This window comes from Lissotriton vulgaris, chromosome 6, assembly GCF_964263255.1.
Source record: "Lissotriton vulgaris chromosome 6, aLisVul1.2, whole genome shotgun sequence".
Lineage (NCBI taxonomy): Eukaryota > Metazoa > Chordata > Amphibia > Caudata > Salamandridae > Lissotriton > Lissotriton vulgaris.
In genome coordinates this window covers 202,747,538-202,763,810 of record NC_141694.1, presented here as the reverse complement: position 1 = coordinate 202,763,810, position 16,273 = coordinate 202,747,538, and the positions used below count along the sequence as shown (strand labels likewise).

The following is a 16,273-nucleotide window of genomic DNA, read 5'->3' as shown; positions in this document are numbered from 1 at the left end:
TCTGAACTTTATTATTTCCTGTTAAATTTGGACAAAGGTTGTATTTTGTGAAAGTCTGTTCAAGAAAGGCCTCATGACAGAAAGTGTGTAATAAATCTACATTAATCTATTCCTTTTCACAGTCTTATTTGTGTTGTACACGGGATCCAGCGCCACACCAATAATTGATATGGGATCAATACTCAATAGCATCATATTACAATGGCCCATACACATTCACCCAGAATCCCTGATGCGTTGGAGTTAATTTATATGTGCTTTCCATTCTTTCATTTTCATAGATTTAGTTGAGACATCATAACTAACTTTTACATCAACTTTCATTCCACTTGGTCGATGGACCAATTAGTTGAATAGCTGATGTCAATGATAACTACTAACTTACCAAATATTTAGTCAATTTAATGATCACAGACTCTCCGTAAATTTATCTCAAATATTAAGGATTATGCTCAACTGCATTTAGTCAGAAAATACAAACACTGAATCTCACGGAAGAAGAAATTACACTTGCAAACTTAAATGAATACAAACTCATCCAGACAAGCAATGACTTTATGCAATGAAGGAGTGGATAGAGTAAGAGACAAAGGTTTCAGCAAAAATGATATGTGAAACATAATATAACTAACGGAGGGGCTAGATGAAGAGACAATAGTTTCATCTAAATAATGCATATCAATATATCATTGACGGAGGGGATAGGACGGATCACTGACATAATATCGAGGGACATAATATCGAGTACCAAAAATATCGGCGACAAAATATCGACAGGCAGAATATCGACTTTGTATCTACAAACAGGTAAGTACAAAAATATCGAGTAAAAAATATCGTTTACAAAAATATAGTTTGTAAAAATATTGACTTTATTAAAAACAATGTTAAATTAAATTAATATTAAACATTATTTACTAAAATATACTTAAAAATACTTAAATGACCTTATAATAATTAAATAATTATTTAAAGTTATAAAAAAATTTTTTACAATCATATTTGTTAAAAAATAAATATATAGAAACATAATATAATTAAAATATATCCAATATTATTTCCGTAGGATAGCGGAAGTATAAAATTACTATTCCCACTCCGGAGAGTGCAACAGTAGATAAGGCGTTGGATAGCGTAGAGGTAAAAATTACTATTCCCACTCCAGAGAGTGCAACAGTAGGGAAAGCGTTGGATAGCGTAGGGGTAAAAATTACTATTCCCACTCCAGAGAGTGCAACAGTAGGGAAAGGGTTGGATAGCGAAGGGGTAAAACGTACTATTCCCACTCCAGAGAGTTCAACAGTAGGGAAAGTGTTGGATAGCGTAGGGGTAAAAATTACTATTCCCACTCCAGAGAGTGCAACAGTAGGGAAAGCATTGGATAGCGTAAGGGTAAAAATTACTATTACCACTCCAGAGAGTGCAACAGTAAGGAAAGCGTTGGATAGCGTAGGGGTAAAAATTACTATTCCCACTCTAGAGAGTGCAACAATAGGGAAAGGGTTGAATAGCGTAGGGGTAAAAATTACTATTCCCACTCCAGAGAGTGCAACAGTAGGGAAAGTGTTCGATAGCGTAGGGGTAAAAATGACTATTCCCACTCCAGAGAGTGCAACAGTAGGGAAAGCGTTGGATAGCGTAGGGGTAAAAATTACTATTCCCACTCCAGAGAGTGCAACAGTAGGGAAAGCGTTGAATAGCGTAGGGGTAAAAATTACTATTCCCACTCCAGAGAGAGTCAACAGTAGGGAAAGCGTTGGATAGCGTAGGGGTAAAAATTACTATTCCCACTCCAGAGAGTGCAACAGTAGGGAAAGCGTTGGATAGCGTAGGGGTAAAAATTACTATTCCCACTCCAGAGAGTGCAACAGTAGAGAAAGGGTTGGATAGCGTAGGGGTAAAACTTACTATTCCCACTCCAGAGAGTGCAACAGTAGGGAAAGCGTTGGATTGCGTAGGGGTAAAAATTACTATTCCCACTCCAGAGAGTGCAACAGTAAGGAAAGCGTTGGATAGCGCAGGGGTAAAACTTACTATTCCCACTCCAGAGAGTACAACAGTAGGGAAAACGTTGGATAGCGTAGGGGTACAAATTACTATTCCCACTCCAAAGAGTGCAACAGTAGGGAAAGCGTTGGATAGCTTAGGGGTTAAAATTACTATTCCCACTCCAGAAAGTGCAACAGTAGGGAAAGCGTTGGATAGCGTAGGGGTAAAAATTACTATTCCCACTCCAGTGAGTGCAACAGTAGAGAAAGTAGATACTTCATATATTATTTAAAAAGATATATATATATATATCCATAAAAAAATTTAATTAAAAGTATTTACCACTTTAATATAATCTAATATTTAATTAATTACAAATACTAATTTAATTTAATCATTACAATTAATTATCTAACACTAATTAATTGCAAATTAACAATTAATTAATTAGTAATTAAACAGTTACTAAACAATTAAAATCTAATAAATACACACTTTTTTTTACATATGTAATTAGTTATAATTAAATTACTTCCCACCCTATTCCCCTATGAACCCACAACCTGCTACAGAAATAAATTACTTAAATTAACATCATTATCAATTAATCAATTAAGTAAAAATATTTGGCATTTAAAATTGAATTAATTACCAAAAAATATAATTTACCAATTAATTGTATGTATAGCTTTATTTCGAAATATTTCATTTCATAAAAGCATTACAGTAAAATCATTATAAAGGTAAAAGCACAGTTATACATCGAGATAAAAAAAACATTTCATCAGAAAATCTAAAAAGTATGGAATCTGGTAAGAGGCATCATTTCTGTGGATGTTTGTACAAATATACAATTAATCATTTCTGAATGGACAAGGGCGCTTACAGGAAGTAACCGAGGCGCTATAATATAATTTGACATCCTTACTGGAGGAGCTTCCTCCTCGTGGTTCTTATCCTCCAAGCACACCCCAGAAATTTTGCCAGACCACAAGCGAACAGTGGGTGAGGGTCGGATTTTAACAGCTGTAGGGCCTCCAAATGTGACCGAGTGCCCAGCCTTGTGCAGAGCGGTTTCAGCCATCTGCGACGGGGAGCAGCGTAGGCTGGGCATTCAAATAACAAATGGGGAATGGATTCCACCCTGGTTGTACAGAAGGGGCAAGTTTCCACAGTTTGCCATGGTGGTTTCCATTTAGATGTCCATAGCCCTAAGGGCAGAACCCCGGCCCTGAATTTGAAATACAACGCCCTATCTGTTGGATTCAAGATTACATCGAGGTAGGGTTCTCTAAAGGGACGGGATTTGATACCCAAGAACTCTTTAGCTGTTCTGCACATATTCGTTTGGGAGACTCTCTCATTATCCACCCACAGCCAGAATGTTTTCTTGAGCAGCTGTTTGGGTGGCGAGGATCTACTAGCCCATGCATCGCCGAGGCCTAGGTCGCAAAGAAGGCGCTTTACACTAAGGAGCCAACCGATCTTGTGCCAGCCCGGGGTTGAAAGAAGCTCATTTAGTGCATCAGCATAGCTCGAGAGCTCAGGGACATTCCATATACGGGCCCACAGAAGGAGGGGGCGTAGCTTGGCCTGGTCAGCTATGGACCGTGTACCTGTGTCGAGTAGCAGGGGTAAGGTGGGCGAGCTGTAAGGGAGCCGCATTAAGTCTTTGTGAAACTTATTCTCCAGATGGAATAGAGTGTCAGGTTTCTGGGTACCCCACAATTCGGCCCCGTAAAGAGCCGCACTCACAGCCTTTGCCTTGTAAATGTCGAGTATCACCCCGATGGGTTTAAGGGGTGAGGCGCGATGCTCTTTTAAGAGGGCGCCCGTGACTCTCCTGTATGTCAAGGTGGATTTTTGGTGATGCGCCTTCCAAGACATGGTGTCACAAAGTCTGATTCCCAGGTAATCAAATTCCCTGACCCTTTCTAAGGGAACTGCATCAATTAATGGCGGGTGAACTGTCTTCCTGGGGGGGTTCAGCACAAGGAACTTGGTTTTGTTGATGTTAATAACCAAGCCCCTTGTGTCGCAAAAACCTTGAAACCTCGTAAGCAGGGTTTGGAGGCCCTTCGGGGATTTCGAGATCAGCAGGGTATCGTCTGCGAACAGGAGCGTTGGTATCTTTCTGCCCGCCAGGGAAGGAGCATCTGCTGGTAGTTGGAGAAGGTGCTCTACCACTCCGTTTAGATATAGGGAAAACAGAGTGGGAGCTAGCACACACCCCTGGCGGACGCCCCTGTCAACAGGAATCCGAGATGTTTTTTGGCCCTGCTGACCCCATCTGATTTGGGCAAAGTTGCTTTCATGGAATTTGATGGTTAAGGCTAACAAGTACGAGGGCATGCCCATGCCCTCAAGTGTAGCCCATAGTTGGTTACGTGGAACGAGGTCAAAGGCAGTCCGTAAGTCAATGAAAGCGAGATACAGACTGCCCTTGCCCAGTTTGACCACTTTCCAAAAAAGCATTAGGAATCGGAATGTCTGCTCAATCGTGCCGGTCCCAGATCTGAAGCCGGCCTGAAAGTCAGACAAGACCTTCATTTCCTCGGCCCACTGCAGGATCCTGCCCAAAACTACCTTCCCTGCTGCCTTCTGGGTGGAATCGAGCAGACTTATGGGTCGGTAGTTGGCCGGGTCGTCCCTGCAGCCCTTTTTAAAGATGGGGACCACTTCCGCACCCCTCCACGAATCCGGGAAACCGCCACCCACCATTGCCTCATTCAGGAGTTTAGCAATGTATAGGCTCCAAACCTCGACATTGCTACGAAGCAGGTCTCCGGGGACTCCATCTGGGCCTGCCGCCTTGTTGGGCACAATGCACCTGATTGCTATCTCCACCTCCCTGGATGTAAAAGTGGGGCCAAGATGAGAGCTGTTTGCCGGTACTATGTCACTAGGACTCCAAATAGGACCCAGTACCCCCGGGGGGTTGGAGTATAATTTGGCAAAGTGGTCCCACCAAACCTTCCCTGAAATGTTACATGTAATCAGTGAGTCAACAGGCCTGTCCCTACCTCTAATCAGAGCCCAAAAAGCCCTTGAGTCCTTTCTAGAACCAGCCTCCATTAGGTCACTCCAAAAGTTGGTTTCATGAGTGATCTTTGCCGCGACCTGGGTTTTCTTGTAGTTTTTCCTAGCTTGGGAAATCAGAGCCTGGTCTTTAGCGCTGACCGCCATAATTAGTTCACTTTTAGCTTGGCGGCAGGCATGAGAATACCATTGGTCTCTACCCTTAGTCTCTTTTCTCCGCTTGGGCCCCCCCCTCCCCTCAGGAACCAAGAAGAGATTGCTAAGTGATACAATTGTCTCCACAAATGGCACAAGTATAGGAGAGTCACAGTCCAACGTGCTTGCAATACATTTGGCTTCCATCATTATGGATTGAACTTGGGCCATTCTTTTTGCATCCGAAGCGACCTTAGCCCACTTTAGTCGCCTCCCGCAGTTTGATGGAACAACTTCGTGGGATGTTTTCCAAGTTGGCCGAGGTGATACTACTGTGGCCCCTTGGTCCCACGGGAGAGCAAGCGTGAGGATCAACGGGTTGTGATCACTATCCGTGGATTCTTGAACAACCATATCAAGGGCGTATTCCCACAAGTTAAAGTTTAACAGTACGTAGTCGATTCTGGAGGTGTGCCCAGTCCTGTTGTATGTGTGTGCACCTCCAGCGTCTGACTTACAACGACCGTTAGTGGCTCTGAGGGAGTGTTCCAGGCAAAGTGCGTTGATATCAATGGCATTCTGAGTCCATTTCCTGATGGGGTTGACAGCTAGCAAGGGAATGCCTCTCTTGGCATCATCCTCCCATGTATCCAAGATGTCGTCACATGCCAGAGGCTCAAAGCAACAATTGAAGTCCCCGCCCAGAATGGTAAGGGAGTCAATGTTGCAGCCAGTTAGCTCCTCTTCAACTCCAGTTAGGGACAGAGGGCTCGAATTCCCTGCCCTGGTCCCCCTTAGGTACATATTGAAGAGCTCTAGGGTATTACCCCCCGGGCACTGCATAGTAAGCCTCAAAAGGTCTGGGGATGGTGAGTTTGTATGCTTTACTACTAGACCCAAAGCAACACTTACCCAGATGAGAAGGCCACCAGAAGGGCGGCCTTTACTGCCTTTTGCCCTGGAGGCCGGCACAGAGTAGGTGGTGAAGCCGACCCTGTGCACGGGCTCCAGGCACCAAGTTTCTTGTAAAAGACAGATCCCGAAGGGCTCCATAAAGGAGATCCAATCAGGTTTATTGAAATTCCGGGCAAGCCCTGCCACATTCCAGCTTAATATTTTAAGCTGGGGAGCACATGTCAGGGTCTTGGCAGACTGTGTCTCAAGAACTGGGGAAATGGCATGAGTATCAGTGACCCTGGCAGAATGGAAAGAAGTTGCAGATGGCGGGATTTCCGAGACAATCAAATTTGTTGCTAAGTGGGTAATGGGAGGACAAACAACAGGGGGAGAGTGCACCTGATCCATTGAGAGGGGGGCCTGTGTTGGAGGCTGGGTGGGAGAGAGAGTACCAGTCTCACCTACACTAACCGTCAAGGCTGGTCTCCCCTTCCCCAATGTGGAACCATTACGATTACTTGGTATCGCTGTAGTTGGGGGCGATGGGAGTCAATCGACATCCTCCAGGCTGCCAAACCCATCAGCAGTTACGTTTCCAGGCCAACAACTGTTTGGATTGAACACAGTAGGAAGGAATCCCCAGCTAGGCTGTTGATGCGCTGGGGGCCAAAGTCCCCCCTGCGGACATACAGCACGGGGAGGGTAGAAGAATGATAAGGGCCTCGGGGTAATAGAGGAGCCCCAGTCTTGGTTCCCAGGAGACCAGATGTGCCTGGCTGTATACACGTCGTCAAAAGTTACGACTATACAGTCACCGGGGGTTGATTTCCTCGTGGTGCCCACCCAGGGGACTCTACGAGTCGTTAAGACTCTACTCTTTCTTCCATTAGGAATAGGCCTATAAGTGTTAAGCCAGTACATCACTTTGTTACGTAGCGAGTGCTGGTCTTCATATTGGCCATTCTCCAGTTCCGGGACACCCGTCAAGACCACCATATAATCATTTGCTTCTGGAGGAAGGTCAATATAACCTCCTCGAAAGTTGCTCCTGGTGTGGGGACCCCTAACAGAATGGGTTGGGGGTTTATTCCGAGGGGCCTTTGCGGGATGTGAGCTATTAATAGCTGAATTCTGGGCTCTCGGTGTGGCTGTTGTGGTATTGGTGCGAGATGCCTGGGCAGGGCCGGTGTTGGAGCTAATTGGGTTCCGGGCTCTCAATATAGTTGATGTAGAGCCAGTGTTAGTATGTGTCACTGGAGCATTTGGGATAGTAGCCCTGGCCTGAGGGGGCGGGTTTGCAGTAATGAGATTCCTGGTGCGGGGTTTGGGAATAGGGTGGGTAGAACAGGGCAAAGTAGGGTTGGGGGGCAAACCAGGGATAGCTGTAGGGGATGGGGTAGGAACCTCTGTAAGCGGGTTACTATCGATCACCCCCTGGCATTCAAGGCTTCTTAGGCCAAGAGTGGCCAAGGCGATGATACTTTTCTCCATTTCAAGGAGATTATTCTCTATGCGGGAAAGCCTTAGATCCAGGGGAGATAAAAGGTTTTTTAGAGACTCCCAAACCACTCCTATGAATTCCCGCTCCCTCCCATCCTGGTTTGTCCAGCCCGCATCTGGTCTTACAGGTTGTGAGGTACTTCCAGAGTCTGGAGGGCCTTGCCCCACAATATTTTCACCACCAGGGACCAATGGGAAAGGGAGAGGAATGGCCGGACTGATGGCCACTAATATATTATCACTAGTGATCAAATTAGCACCCTGCATTGGCAGTTTCTTCCGAGGGGAAGTTGGGCTGGGTGAACGTTTCCTCTTGTTGGGATTCCCCGGGATATTATCAAAACCGCCATATGTAGTAGAGGCCAGGGATATATCAGATGAAGAAGTAGGGGAAGCAAGAGGACTGTCCTCAACAGTAGGGGGGGCGTCGGGCAAAGCAGGTAGACCTAATAATGGGAGTGGGAGGGAGGGAGTGGGCGGGATATGCGTATCGTGGACATCAACCTCTACTATAACACCCTCCCGCTTGCCGGTGTGTTTAGGGGAGATAGCTGTAGCTATATGGCCAAGAGAAGATTTCTTGCGTGAGGCAAAATCGAGTGACAACTTCCTGGCCGCTTCCAGGTCAAGGGACACTCTGGTTTGCAGTTTGTCAATTTCAAGGTCTATAGCCTTGGTTGTCCGCGTAATGAAATCGTCCATGGGCCCATTTGATGCCGGCCCCCCCTTGGCCGCCCTATTGCGTGTGACGCGAGTACACATGGACTAACTGAGTCTAACAGGCTGGGCAGCAAAAATGAGCAAACAACAAGTGCGAGGCGAAAGTGCAAGAGAGGGGGCCCAGACCAGACCGCTCAGACCTCGAACGGCCTCAAACGGCCCGCTCTTTGCCCGGTCTTCGCCCCGCGCTTGGACCCGCACGCGTCCCGCGTCGCGGAAGCCTCAGGGTAGAATATATGGGCCGTTTGTAGGAGGTGGGCGGGCCACGGGGAGAGCGGACCGGAAGGTCTTGCTGGTCACGCAGGGACTCCTGGGCAATGGAGTCCCTGCACACGCTCGCAGCCCCGCAGCGCCTCGCTCCCACAAGCAGCCTCAAGGTCTTAGTTTTCTCCTCAGAGCAGCCCCCAGCCAACAGGGCGAAGCGGCACCCGCGGAGCGGGTGCGGCGAGTAGCAGCCACGGGATCAGGCAACAAGAGTTCCAACTGTAGCGCCAACAACAGCGCTACGGCAGCAAATACCAATAAATAAATTAACATATTTAATTAATTATAATTAAATTACACTACATAAATTAACATATTTATTTAATTATAATTAAATTACTTCCCGCCCTATTCCCCTATAAACCCACAACCCGCTACAGAAATTAAATTAGTTAACTTAACATAATTATCAATTAATTAAATAAAATTAATTGGCAATCAAAATGTAATTAATTACTAAATAAAAATTAATTAACAATTAATTATAAACAAATACCAATAAATACATGTACATATTTAATTACTGATAATTAAATTACACTACATACATTAACATATTTAATTAATTATAATTACATTACACTACATAAATTAACATATTTAATTAATTATAATTAAATTACTTCCAACCCTACTCCCCTATAAACCCACAATCCGCTACAGAAATTAAATTAGTTATATTAACAATAATTATCAATTAATCAATTAAATAAAATTAAATACAATTAATTGGCAATTAAAATGTAATTAATTACTAAATAAAAATTAATTAACAATTAACTATAAACAAATACCAATAAATACATTTACATATTTAATTAATTATAATTAAATTACTTCCCACCCTATTCCCCTATAAACCCACAACCCGCTACAGAAAAAATTACGCAAAATTTAAATAACATTACATTCAGTATTTAAATTACATTATAACATAAATAAACACTTTGAGAACACGTAAAATACACTATAAAAAATTCAATATTATTAAAAGTTCAATATTTTTCTTAACCTATATTATGTACTTCGATATTTTGACTATCTATATTTTAAAATTCGATATTACATTACTTACCTTCAAAACTATATTTTTGATGTGTAGATTCTGTCCATTCGATATTCTGTCCAGCCTATATTTTGTACCGCGCCAGGATACTCACCAGTAACAGAGCGCGTTACAAAACGGTTTATAACATAACATAACATAATATAACATAACATACTCGATATTATGTCCATTCGAAATTTTGTAGTCGATATTTTATCTGTTTACCGATAGGACAAAAGTTTCAGAGGCAAAATACATCTATAAGTAAAATTCTAAGAACGAGTTAGGCTAAATACAAACCTATAGGTTTGTAGAAAAACCACCCCCTTGGCATAGGAGATTGGGGGGGTTCCCCGAAATAGAATCAGGGAACAAAGGGTAAAAGGATAGGAACAGGACAGGTCAGGAACAGCTAGGCCTCTCTGCAAGCCAATGGACAGCGACGCATCTCCCCTCTTTCATTCCTGTCAGCCTAATCTTAAACCACTCTCCTAAAGGCACCCCAAATGCACCCTAAAACTAACATGTCCATCTCACAATTGTTGCAACCCTCCATAAAACCTGCAAGGGGATTGGTGGACTTGGGAAGTGCCGTTGTCACGCCACTGTGACATCACTTCTAATTCAACAAATGTGTTGTTCTTCATTTGTTCTCAGGGTTTAGGTCTTAGCTCGTTCTCACTTTATTTCATATGATACCATTTAAAACATTCTCTATTTATGATTTAACATTACGACTGGGCACTTCACTTGGCAACTGTTCGACACTCTGGCCTTCAACTTTCTCATGTCATCTGCAGTGCACAGCACGTCTGTCTTGCCTCTGACAGAGCAGACTCACTCCTCGAATCACCCCCTCCCACTTTAGTCAACTTTAGGAAGATGGCTGTTTCATCCAGCACACTAAAGTAAATGAAAATGGACATTTATCAATTATATGATAATGAAACCTTCACTGTTTACCACCCACCTTACACTATTCCCATTAATGTTACCTAGCATAAGCTTTGTGCAAAAGTGGCATTATTTATTTATTCCAAAGCAGGATGCAACATGCAAATTACTGATACACATGCGGCCTAGTCATGCAGCATTTCTTGTTTCTTTCAAATCACAAATGTTATTACTGTTTAACTCTTTCGTGAATTATTTTATGTTAGTTCATGTATGAGAGAAAGCAATTATCCCTGTGTTTATGTCGGGTGTACGTTTGATTTTCTATCTCTACTTACTGTTAGTACGTATTATGGGGGAATTCATTCGAGCAGGCTTCTTTTTGCAAAACCCTGCTCCATCACACGTATAAATCTTCTTTAAAATATAGCACAACTAGTTGCCATTCACAGAAAGGCATGCAAGTCTTGGAACATAAACAGTTCCCTCCAGAAGGTATTTCTTAGAGTATCTCCCTTTTCTTAGGGTGCCTCACCTTTCCAACATTTGGAGTTATATAATTTTCAAAGAAAGACAGTAATATCCTTCTGGTTGATACATCCTGGGCATGAAATAAATGTATTCCTTTCTTGAAATTCGTTAACTAATTCAATGAGTATATCTGTGACTGACACAGCTCCCCAGGTGTGCTCACATGTGTAAACATTTACATATTAGCAAATATAAATGATCTTAATATCCAGAGTGAAACCCAGGAGTTCTGCAGGAGCAACAATTGTCTATCCACTTCCAAGCGAGCTGTATTCAGGGTATTGGGAATAACAACAACACCTTGGCTACAGTTCAATAGGGGCATTGGGAATGGGGTGAGAATAAGGAAACAGCTCAGGGTTTCACTTGTTTGTGAAGCTGTGTTCTCTTGGACCTATTCCATATCAAATTCCTCATGTTGATATTCTGCCCAGAACTGTGTCCTCCAAAAAACAGACTCACAGTTATCTTTAATTTCTTAGCTTAGCATTCAAAATAACAATGCAAGGATTTCCACGAGTCTAAAAACATAGTGATCATAAGATGCTGATCAATAACCTCTGGCTAGTCCATTTCTTTTTAAACACATTCGTAGTGTGTGAAAATGTCAATGACAACACAATAGTCCACTCTTGTTGTCTCACTGTCTTAAAAATGTTCTGTGATGGATTTTCAAAAGTTTCTTGCTTCCTCTCCTGACTTTTATTCGTAAAGCTCACTAATTCGCCATTCACCACATCTTTCAAAACAATGTAGTGCACTAACCTGTCTTGAATCTTCACAGGTGGAGTCTTTGCTTTACTGTATTGCTCTTTCTTTTGTTTCAGAGTTTATCAATGATTGTAGGACACTCCCTGATGTCATCGCCACCAACAACAGCTCCACATCAGGGTCAGGTGAATCCTCTTCCTATGGTATCTTATTGGGGCATTTAAAGCCAAGCACAGTTGCAATGTAGGGCTCAGTATTCATAGTATCTTGCCCAAAATGTGCTCCAAGATTTGGGGTGCTGAGATCTTGAGGGAACTTGAAAGAGATGATTGTTGAAAAATCTCTCTAGAGTCAGGACACTGAGGGCAGGAGAGGATCTGCAGCAAGTGTTACAGACTGACATTGTGCCTTTGTGGTTTTACAGGGACAAAATCTGAATTAAAATGCCCTCCATGATCACATGCAGCTGAATGGTTAACATTAGCCGCAATACACTCATAGAGGGGATAGGGGATTGAGATAAACAAGAGAGACTGAGGAGGTCAAGTCATTTACGCTAAAAGAAACTTTAAATGCAATTCAGGCCCAGAAATGTTACAAATCCCCTGGCTTGAATAGAATCCCTGCTGACTTATTACACAATGAGCCTCAGATTTGGGGACTCTCTATAAATTGCCTGTCTCATGCATTGATGGCTGGAGCACCATCCCAAGGGTCTGGAAAGGAACGGAAATAATCCCTAATCATAAAAAGAGTGCCAAATCTACACTGGGAAACTACAGACCCTTAAGTCTGATTGACAATATTGAGAAAGTCTACAGTATGCAAGTTGTATCTAGACTATTGGACTGGCTCGCCCAAGCTAAAGTGTTATCCCACTTACAGACTGGATTCAGATACAATACTTCTACTACTGATCAGATTGTGAGATTCATGTCTATTAAGTGGAAGATAGTAGACATTGATAGGGGATTGCTGTATGTTGCCTTTCTTGATCTGCGAGCTGCGTTTGATCTTGCACCAAGGGGAATACTTTGGGTGGCTGCTTTGCAAAACATAGGGGTTCTGCATTGATTATTGTCTCTAATGCAGGCTTTAAAAACTGAGTGTTTTATGAGGGTTCGGAGGGGCCCAGAGAGGAATTGACAGAAAACATTCCAATCAGTAGAGGAGTAAGACACTGGTGTACTTTGGCCCCTACACTCTTTCTTTTTTTATTTTTTTAAATTTGTTTTTATTGTTGCATCATAACACCTGGATACAAAGTGGATTGATTGCTGGCGTGACGTCAACATTCAGCCACGGTCAGCCTTGCGCGCAACTTTTCTGAATACAAACTCGCGGTAATTGTCATTTCTTCCATTGAACAGTACAGATTATACAGATGCATCATCAGGCTGGGGTCTAGGTATCGTGCTCCGTAAGGGGGGAAGGAGAATACTAGTGGGTACGTGAAGACCCGCCTCGATGGCGTCGGATCGGGGTCTGTACAGATCTGATGACGGTATTACCAGTAACTGGGGGGACAGAACTGTGGGAGGGGAGCATATAGGCGCTGGTAGGAGCTCGGTAGAGGAAAATATATTGGGTGTTGGGAGGCAAGGGGTACCCTCAGTGTGCACTCGCTGTAAGATAGAGCAATCAGAGAGTGGGGGCAATCAGTGACCGTGAGTAGTCGGGTGGGTGGTGTGGGGACGGGGCCATGGCCTGGGGCCACGTGCACATTCTAGTGAGAGGGGGAGAGAGGGTAGGGGGGGGGCGTGGGTGGGTCCTCCGTGTGCAGGGTCTGTCTAAAGCCATGTAGGAGCATGGCCCATTCCATAGAGATGGGATGCTTGCGCGCACCTCTGGCTTCCTCCTCCCTAAGGGCGTCCTCTTCTGCCGCCGCCCACTTACAGACCGCCCCCGTACAAGCCGCTATAGGGGGGCCCTCTGGAGATCGCCAATGCATAGCTATGCATCTATTTGCCAGCAATAGCGCCAAGGACACGAAGCGCCTGTGTACCGGGTCTCGTTTAGGGACATGGAAGATGCCCAGTGCGCTGGATTCCCAGGAGGCTAGTGACGTAAGACCTGTAAGGTCGGGGCAGCTCCAGAACATGTGACGAAAATCTGCGTCAGGGGATTGACATCTGGGGCACAAGAATTGTGTGGAAGGGTAGAACCGCTGTAAGCGTGCTGGGGTGAGGTATGCCCTGTGGAGTATATAGTATTGAATGTTTTGAATCGAGCGTTCCTAGAGACGCGTTTCGGGGCCTCGAGCGCCTTGGTCCATTCTGTGTCGTGAAGTGCGTGACCGATGTCTTCCTCCCACGTGGCCCGCAGGGCTGTCAGGGGGGCGTGTGAGAGTTCCCGAATTGATTTATACAGCCAGGTGACCAAGTGGCGTCCCACTCCCATGTGCAGGATGGTGTGTATTACCGGATGTGTTTCTGGTTCACCTGCCCTTAGATTGCCGTAGGGACGGAATCCCTCGAGTAGTTGTCGGTATCTGAGGAATTGACCTGGGGAAAGTTCATACTCTGCCTCCAGCCGATCGATTGATTTCAGCTGTCCTTCCTCGAAAAGCGACTCCATGTCCGTGACTGCACAATGCGTCCATTCGGTAAGCAGTGACGCCGAGAAATAGGAGTCCCGTCTGGGGCAGCCTACTAGCGGCAGTAACGGGGAGTATGGGGTTCTACTGGGGGCCATCCGGTGGATCCGCATCATGCATTGACGCGCTATTGCGACCTGGAGGGGATATGTGCGCCGGGGTTTAGTGCCTGGGAGGAGAAGACGAGTGAGTTCCGGGATCGGGACTCTACCGGTTGGGGTGAAGGTCTCTTGGGTGTAGCGGTCCGCCGTCCAGTACGACAGCCACTGAAGTTGTGCCGCCAGGAAGTAGGATTCGAAGGAGGGCGCTCCAAGCCCGCCTTGTGTCGTGGGAAGTTGGAGGGTTTTTAGGGCTACTCTGTGGCGAGTAGTGCCCCAGATAAGGGTACCTAGGAAAGAGTTGAGGTCCCGGAAGAAGGATCGGGGCGGCACCACTGATAGATTTGTGAAGTGGTAGAGAAGTCGGGGGAGCATCACCATTTTGGCTAGGGCTATCCGTCCCACCGGGGCCAGTGGGAGCTTGTTCCAGAAGGCGACCGTCGGGCGCAGATTAGCGAGCACTCTTCGGTGGTTGCCGTCGAAGATGTCTGCCGGTGAGTGGTACAGGCGGACTCCGAGTTACCGGGGGGCTTCCGCAGACCATGAGAGTCTGTGGGTTCCGAGCTCAACGTCCCGGGGAGGTACGTGCGGGTGGAAGGGGTAGATCGTGGACTTGTCCCAGTTCACCTGGAATCCCGAGGCGTCTGCGAACTCGGTCAGCGCCACTCCTATGGGAGTGAGGTCCGTCTCGATGTCTCGGACATATATTAGGAGGTCGTCCGCGTACATAGAGACGCAGTGTGTGTCGTCCGCGATTGGGATGCCCCAGTGTATCCCCTCTATGCGTAGCCGGACCGCCGGCGGTTCGACGGCCAGAGCGAATAGGAGAGGCGACAGGGGGCACCCCTGTCTCGTACCTCGGCGAACCTCAAATGCAGAGGAGATATCTTTCCCAATTCGTACCCGCGTCGTTAAGTCGGTGTATAGGAGACGGGTGTATGCCACGAGTGTCAGTCCGATGTTGAGACGACGCAGGGTCGCGAAAAGGTACGGCCAGGTGAGGGTGTCAAACGCCTTTTCCAAGTCCATAATTAGGCAGGCGGCTCGGGGGAATCTGTCCCGAACCTGGTCCTGTACATGGAAGACGTGGCGAATGTTCTGTGAGGTGTTCCTGCCCGGTACGAATCCACATTCGTCTGGGTGGACCAGTGGGCGTATGACCTGGGTGTACCTGTCAGCCAGGATTTTCCCGAGGATCTTACAGTCTGCCGACAGGAGCATGATAGGACGATACGATCCCAGTTGGAGTGGGTCCCTGTGAGGCTTGGGGAAGGTCACAATTACGGATTTCCGCAGTGAACAGGGAAGCACCCCCAAGTGGAGGGCTGCCGCGAACATCCGGGCCAACCGAGGAGCCAGCAGGGCAGAGTACGTCAGGTAGTATTCTAGTGGGAAGCCGTCGAGACCCAGGGCCTTATTCCGGGACAGGGCCCGTAGTGCTTGGGTGGCGTCCGAGGGTGTTATTTTCGTGTCAAGTGTGCGCTTGTCTGCATCCGATATCTTGGGCAGTGTCAGTGGATCGAGGAAGTGATCCACGGATGATGGAGTGTACCGGGTCGGGGTCTCGTATACTTTAGCGTAGTGGTGTTGGAACGCCAGAAGGATCTCAGCTTGAGAACGCACTAGTACGCCTTCCGGATTGATAGTATCCGTAATTGGTTTGATCTCGGTGTCCTGCCTCGCCATCCAGGCAAGCATCGCACCCGTCTTGTCCCGGTCTTTGTGGACTCTGGAGGTATAAGCCCGGAAATTGTATTTCCGGAGATCTGCGCAGGCAGCTTGGTACACCGATTTCGCCTCAGCCGTGAGCGCGACGTGTTCCTCCGAGTCGTCGATTTGTTTTGTGAGTGT

At 45.8% G+C, this 16,273-nt stretch overlaps 1 protein-coding gene across 1 annotated transcript in view; it reads left to right on the top strand.

Annotated features, from left to right (window-relative positions):
* Window positions 1–16,273, top strand: part of LOC147707023 (adhesion G protein-coupled receptor F5-like) — a 948,772-nt gene that overhangs the window by 919,955 nt on the left and 12,544 nt on the right. Inside the window, exon 21 of the mRNA XM_086926247.1 lies at window positions 11,845–11,913. Within this exon, the coding sequence (XP_086782373.1) occupies window positions 11,845–11,913 (69 nt within the window). The remainder of the gene's footprint in view (window positions 1–11,844; window positions 11,914–16,273) is intronic.